General features: G+C 37.1%; 1 protein-coding gene across 4 annotated transcripts in view; it reads right to left on the bottom strand.

Moving 5' to 3' along the window:
• Positions 1 to 209: 209 nt before the first annotated feature.
• WAC (WW domain containing adaptor with coiled-coil) overlaps positions 210 to 7576 on the bottom strand; it is a 61171-nt gene continuing 53804 nt past the window's right edge. For 3 of the 4 annotated variants that reach the window (XM_035902410.1, XM_009647005.2, XM_035902412.1), the window contains 3 exons: positions 6221 to 6407; positions 2792 to 2919; positions 210 to 367 (listed from right to left, as the gene is read on the bottom strand). In XM_035902410.1, the coding sequence (XP_035758303.1) occupies positions 298 to 367; positions 2792 to 2919; positions 6221 to 6407 (385 nt within the window). In that variant the 3' untranslated portion in view covers positions 210 to 297. The remainder of the gene's footprint in view (positions 368 to 2791; positions 2920 to 6220; positions 6408 to 7576) is intronic. The other variant, XM_035902411.1, reaches the window with a different exon arrangement.

Genomic DNA, 7576 nt, shown 5'->3' with positions numbered 1-7576 from the left:
GATTAGTTTTGGATGTCTAAGCTCTGATACACATGGCTTCCCATGGCTTCACTCTACAAAACATATTTACAACGTGAAGAATACATCTACAAGAAATCTACATTTCAAGGGTTTTACAAATCATTCTTGTATCTTTCCCCTGAATTTGACTCCCTCCTGTCCCCTTCCCCATGTCAACTTTTTTTCTGCCCAGCTCAACGGTCCAAAGTCTACTCAAATGCAGCTCAAAAGTGTTAAGACTGGGCATCAGTTTAATAGTTCCTGTACTCAAAACCATGTGCAATTGTTTACAACTTTTCACACCATGAAGGAATTCTGATTCTTTAGCTTTTCAAGTTCTTTAATTTGTTGCCTCAAAAAAAGTATCCTGCAAGAAAAAAGAAGTAAATTAGTATAAACATTTCCATTATACAGAGATACCAAAGAAGTATCTACAGAAGTACTACAATTTCAGTGAAAGATAGCAAGCTCCTTAGTGATATAATAAAATTCAGATATTTTGAAATTAATTCCCAACCTGTTCAATCACCTACAAACATCACATGCAGATGCACAGAGACCTGCCATGTTTGATACCTTAGTTCAGAAAATTTAACTTGCTGTATTGCATTATGACTGATACACAGTTACGTTTTAAGCCTGCTCTTCACTTGAATTTAATTCCCAGAATAAGTGGGACACTAGAAGAGTACATCGAGTAACTGAATTATTCTGAAGAATAGTATCATGTCTGTCTTATGCAGTTTTCCACACTGTACAACAACCCAAAGCGCTCATGAATTTTTTTAAACAAGCAAGTTTTCTTCTAGGTGCAACACTTTTTTTCCAGTATTTGGCTCTGTGGTCAGTGGTAGTCTCTAGTGATGGTAAGCTCCAACCTCAAAATATTTGGTTATTAAAAGACATCTAAGGAAAAAAAGTTGTAACTACACCTGGCTTCAAAATCAATTATATTGCTAGCAATTCCCTCATACATTTTTCCTTCTTCTACTGCACTGACATAAACAGTTATTGTGATTAATGAACATTTGGTTTACAGAACTGTTTCCCAGAATTTTTAATTAATATTTTGAAACAACTGTTCATGATGCTGAAGTATAACGCAAGCATGTGAATGAATTAAGAAAATGTTCAGGGAAAGCTGAAGTTTCATATAAATATTCTATAAAGTTCAAAGCAACTTTAATAGATGCAAGAAAGAGCATCCCCTCTTCAGCTGGTTTTTGTTGAACACTTTTCAAATATGTGCCCAGTTCAGTAAAAATGAATTTTGTACTGAAAAGGAGGTGAAAAATGATTAAGATAGACATACTGAAAACACCATTAAACTTAAAAGGTGTGGGCATATAAAATATATCTGTCAGTGAAAAGTGTGCCTTTTCACGTGCTGTCAGTTATAGTTAAAGCAATATACTCGCTTTGCCTAAAGTACCCTCTTAGAACAAATCTAAATAGTTTCTCGTCTGTGCAACAGTACAGAAATAATATCATCATTCAAATGTATTGCCTTTGATAATCCCATCCTTTGCAAAAGCCTCCCCCCACCAACTTGTTACTTATGCCATGTATTCCTCATCTTTGGGATTGCAGCAAAAATAAAAGATACATGTTATCATAGATTCAAAGTCATAATAATCGTTATCCATTGATAGCTTAAGGATACACAGTGTACAAGAAACAAGGTGCTATTCAGTGAGCTGAACAATGGAATTTGACATGTTATTTCAGATCAAATGTGCACCCAGAGAGAAATGAAACCTTAGGAAATGAAACCTGTAAGAAACTAAGCAGTTCATTAAATATACTACAGAAATTGTAATTCATGTAATGAAATTATAAAGTTTCAGAAAGAATGGATATTTCCAATTCTTCATTAGGAAAGATTTACAAATATATTATAGCCTACTTCTGACTAAAGGATTGTTTTACTAACTGCCAAAAAGCAAGAGCTTCTAGGATAAAACTAGCTATTTAAACATCATGCAACACTATTAAAGCAGCTTACAACACAAAATCAGAATCAGTGTATTCAAACTGTAGCATGACTTAATAGATGGGACAACATCATTCAGAAAGGAAACTGAATAGGACAGTAGATTCAGCATTATGACTACTGGAGGAAAGTTTCAGCATGTACTGTAAGACTAAACTTTTCAATCTTGCACAACTGTCTTCAACAGCGTGGTTTGGTATTGCTTCAGTGATGCACAAGACACCCACTATTATCGACTAAGCAGAAGTCTACTTTGCTATAATCAACATCTCACTAAAGAATCCCAAGATTTTCTCAGACGCCTCCTACCTAAGTAACAAACATTAATTTTTCCTTAGCTTGTGGTATCAACGACACCTGTTCAAACTTGCTCCGGCTTTAGACCTAACAAATGTCTCATGCAAACTGTAGTGTTTTAAGATGAGTATAAACCATGCAGATGTGTACCTGTGTGATCCATGCATGAGGTATGGGCAGATATTTTACAAGTGTGCTGAACTAGTGAGAGTTAATCAGTTTCTCCTAATGCACTAATGTATCTGGAAAGATACTTCTTTTGTATCTAAGTGAAAATACATACAGAAGTTGCATATCTGGATCTATTTATTGGAGACTAAGAGGTATCTGTGGGAAACAGGTAGAATGTATACAGGGAAAACAGCTTGCAAACCTGGCAAGTATTACAAAGCCATCAGCAAATATGCTAAGTACAGCTCATGCGAAACAACACCAGAATGAGAATTCTAATAACACCCTGAAAATTACTGATTTCAAAATAAACACAGAGCACACACTTACCTTTGCTCACGCAAAGTTGCTTGAATTTCACATACTCGAACTAAAGACCTTAAATTCTTTAATTCAGTACAAATTTCTGACATATGGACACTTCCCATGTTATGGGCTTCCTCACGTAATCTTGATGCCTGCAACAGTTATACATAAAGGTTAGGATTTTGAATCTTGCATTGGAAACAACTGGCTGTAGCCAGAGGATTGCTGGATGAGTGTCTTCAAACAGCAAAGCACTCTGATTTCAAAAGGGAACACTAAGTCAGAAGTACATTAAATTCTCTACAAAAGCCCATTTAGAATCAGAAATGAACAAACACTGGCTGCCAACAAATTGTCTAACCCAGGACCATGCTTGATCCTAACAAATGTTTACCCAACCATCTTGAAAGACAGTACATGATGGGGCTCCGAGTTTCTGAAGTAATTTGTTCAAGTAATTAAAAGGCTCTGCCCCCTATTTCAATGGCAGACTTAAGTTTCCCATCTAAATTAAGCCTTAGTACAAAAATAATTGAATGCCATCTTCTTCCCAACTACCTTATACAGGCAAAAAAACCCCTCTGCAACCTTTTTCAGGTGTTCTCTTCCAGGCAAACTCCATTATTTTAATATCCCCACTTAGTCAAGTGGAGACAAGCAGAAGTATAAATTTAGAAGGCATGACCTATCCCCAATTTGTGCATTTCTTAAAGTGTTGTCACTGAATTGGATATATAATTCCACAGAACTCCCCTACAGCACCAAGGAGACTAGTATAATTACTCTGAGGTCCTGTGTATCACACTGCAATAAAGAAAGAGGACTTCTTGCAAGCGGCACCCTGAAAAAAAAATTGTTTCAAACAGATCCTTCCCTGCAGTATTACTGTTCAGCAATGTTATTCTCTGGTGTATTGGGTCTGGCTGGGATGGAGTTAATTTTCTTCACAGCAGCCCATGTGGTTCTATGTTTTGGATCTGTGATCAGAACAGTGTTGATAGCACACCAGTGTTTTAGCTATTGCTGAGCCGTGCTTACACAGCTGATGCCCCCCAGCAAATAGGATTCGGGTGGACAAAAGGCAGGGAGGGAATGCAGCTGACCACAGGGATATTCCATACCATGTAATGTCCTGCTCAGCAATAAAACTGGGAGGCAGTTTTCCAGGGGTTGCCAGTGCATCTGTTAGCCGGTGACAAGCAACTGCTTTTGCATCACTCCTCCCCTCCCCCCTTTTTACTTATTAAACTGTCTTTATCTCAACGCAAGGAAGTTTTCTCACTTTTGCCCTTCCCATTCTCTCCCAATCCTACTGGGGGGAGAGCGAGCGAGTGGCTGTGTGGTGCTTAACTGCCTACTGGGGTTAATCTACAACATCCACTTACGTACTCACATACTTGATTTTTCCTTCCTCAAAATAATGGTATTTAGCACAGGTCTTCATCAACTTCTGGTATTTCTCCAGTTCACAAAGCAGCACTTTGTGTTCTAATTGCCTGTATTAAAAGTTTTCTTTTCTGGAGTGTGCTGACATCCAGGAGTACCCTGGTCTCCAGTAGGACATCACTTCGCACGTCCTCCCTACACAACTCCATTGCAAACTATTAATAACACCTTTCAAAGTACTTCTTTTTAAGCTGACCAGTCACCCATCTTAAAGTAATCTCATTTAAAAGGCCTTAAAATAATTTCTGCATACAAAAGTCTTGTTAAAAGGTGTTAACAGTCTTGCTGCAAACCAGGACATAACATTTACTGCTTTCCCGTACTACCAAAGCCTGATACTTCATCAAAATTAAAAAAAATCCCAAACTAAAAGTGACAATGTCCATGCTGACGATTAACAGGGTTTTCTTTTCACGTGTCTGTAAAAAGGTAAATTCATCATTTTTTAGATATTGTTCAATACTCAAGAGTATCTCTGTAATTACTGCATTGAGACCACCTACAATTCCGTTTCTCACTTTCCTTAAAAATAAAACAGTTATGTTGATTATTTTCCAATTAACCACATTACTGGATTGTTTTCCAGTTTTCCACACTAACTGCTTCTTATGAGTTCTGCAAGATAACTGCTAGTGGTTCAAGAATTGTTTTCGCTACTAATTTCTGCATAGTACATTTCTTCAAGTCTGACTGCTTTAACACATACCTGAACTGGCTCGCCTAATTATTTACTTCCTTATTTTTCAGTTTACTCTGGCATGTGCTCTTATGCCCTAATTTCAATTTAAGCTATGCATCTGGTTAGAAATCTGAAGAAACCAAGGCACTGCATATTTAGCCTCTCCACTTTCATCTAGCTTACCTTCTTCACTATGTATTGCACCTATACTTTCATTCACTTTTTTTTTTAATATCAAATATCTGACTTAAGTCCCTCAAGCATTACTATTCAAAACTGGTCTATAAACAACACTGTCACATGAGATCATCTGAAATAGCAGACAGGACAATATAGCACGTAACACTTGGCACAAAGGTAGAAGTATCCAACTGAGTACATAACTGCCTAGCATTAGCTGGGGTTTTTTGATCTCCACAGCAACAGCTCAGTCATTTGACTCGGTACAGGTTGGTAATGTCTTAAAATTGAATTAAAAAAATTAATGAAAAGAAACAAAACAAGAACCCCAAACAGAGTCCAAATGGGTATCAGTCTAGATTACACTTCTAAGAGTTATCCTGCAAAGTTACTACCCAGGGGCCTCCAGTGTAGGCATGTAACCACTCTTCAAAAGACCAAAGTAAACCAGGCTAGGTAAGATTAATATCTCATACGGACTGTGTCAGACAGGGTGGCCTGCTAAAGGATTTGAACTAGACTCAACCAATACGGTTCCTTTGAGGAGTAATACATTCCAAGCAGCTGACATGCATCCAGTTTCCCTGTATTACAACAGGATAGGTTTCATGCAGTTAGCTATAAAATATAGATGGCAATTCTACTGGATTTCCCATTATGTAAAAATAGCCCATAAATTCAGTCTGAGCCCTTTACATCATCTTAAAAATTGGGTACAACAAACAAGGCAGAGTTCCTTTTTCACTGTGCAGAGCTAACAACTCGGTGACTGTGGATCAGTCTCAAATAGTTTAACTTTGTCACCTAATCCATAACATTTTTCACATAACAAAAATATCATTATTATAAAAAATTGTTGAAATTTATGTTCTTTGTAAATTTCAATAGAACTTTGGCAGTAAGAAAACTGTTTGAGGACAGCTATTCATCTGAGAGAATTTCAAAACCACTAAATGGCAATCTACATGTAAAACCTGCAGGTCTGGCTTAATCTTTCTCCCCTCTCCTCTTTTCTGGCTAAGGCCAAGTATCACAGTTTTTTTTTTAAGTACTTCTAATTCCTAGAAAAAGCAACCTGTGTTAGAAAAACAGATTTTAAGCCATACATTTTGCACTCTTCACAGGGAAGAAAGCACAAGTGTACTCACCTGCTTTTCTGCATGATCTGCAGGCCAGCCTTGCACATGCTTTATAAGATTTTCATTGAAGTGTGCTGCTAGCGTAGGTGTTAATGAACAAGTGGGTCGTACAGATGTATTTTGCGGTGCAGGTGTTGAATTTGATGCACTAGTGCTAGAGGTATGATTTGGACCTGGTGATGGGCTTCTTTGACTACTAGAAGAGAAATTTTTTAAAAAAGGTGAGAATTTAAGAACTTATGTAAACCTATAGAGAAATAAGCACTTAAAATTCATTGCTTTCAGCCACAAAAATACATAAAGCATTTAAACCACAAGTAAATACTTCTGGTAGACCAAACCTGTGCCACTTTTCTACAAACCTCCTGCTTATATGGGAACTGTTTGTGTGCTACAATATAACAGGGTTTGTTTGGGTTTTTTTTTTCCAGTTGGTTGGGTTTTTTTGGTTTTTAACTTTAATAGCCACTCAAGAGATGTAAGCTGTGTCTACATTTTAGTGTTGGGTAGAGAATATATACATGTATGTTCTTCCTTCAAATAGCTGCATACCTAAGATTTTCAGTAAAGATGTATCAGATGGAGTCAAGCAGTTTTGTTCAACAGAATATCGGCAAGTATCACAATAATCATTAAGTACAAAGCCTGATGTCCTGATCTAAAAATATAGCCATATGGGCTTTGAGGAGTATAACCGTTTACTAATGCCAAAGCCACAACCACCTAGGTGACTCTAATACTGTATATCCTCACTTCAAGCGCTCAGGAGAACAAAAGTATCACAGGAGTAGTACATTTGTAGCTACCAACTTGACTGCTTTACCGGAACATACTCATATTCATGCTGCCATTTTTCTGGTTGGTGTGTTACCCTGTTGCTGGAGAATAGATGCATGGAGACCTGTTCAGCTGATGTGTACTGTAAGACAAATCAAAAACTCTGTGCCTTGGACAAAGCCTTTGACTGTCCTCTTTCAGATCTCCATGGGCAAGCAAACACAACATTTACAGTATCTGAACACTACACCAATACACAGCTTTTCCAGTTCTACTTTGCAACTGTAATTCTTGGTCAAAAACTTTCCTAATTTTTACTAAAAAACTCTCATGTTGATCTTGGCATAGCAGTCTTTTGCCATCCCCAGTAATCAAGATTATGTTATCTACAAAGTGTTATAGCCATTGCTTTAAGCAATGTTTTGTTTTGGTTTTTTGTTTTTTTTTTTAAACAGCATTCCTCTAATAATTCCTCTCACTCCACTTTACAAGAAATTTTTCCTCTCTACCTCATGATGCTCCTCATGTATGGGAGGGGCCTTCTTAAGAGTTCTTTCTTAAGAATCCCATCTCTTTATAAAAGTCTAT

The sequence above is a fragment of the Egretta garzetta genome, unplaced genomic scaffold, assembly GCF_000687185.1.
Source record: "Egretta garzetta isolate BGI_Z169 unplaced genomic scaffold, ASM68718v1 scaffold369, whole genome shotgun sequence".
Taxonomy (NCBI): Eukaryota; Metazoa; Chordata; class Aves; order Pelecaniformes; family Ardeidae; genus Egretta; species Egretta garzetta.
Note: the sequence above shows the minus strand (reverse complement) of the source record. Positions and strands in the feature narration are given on the sequence as shown.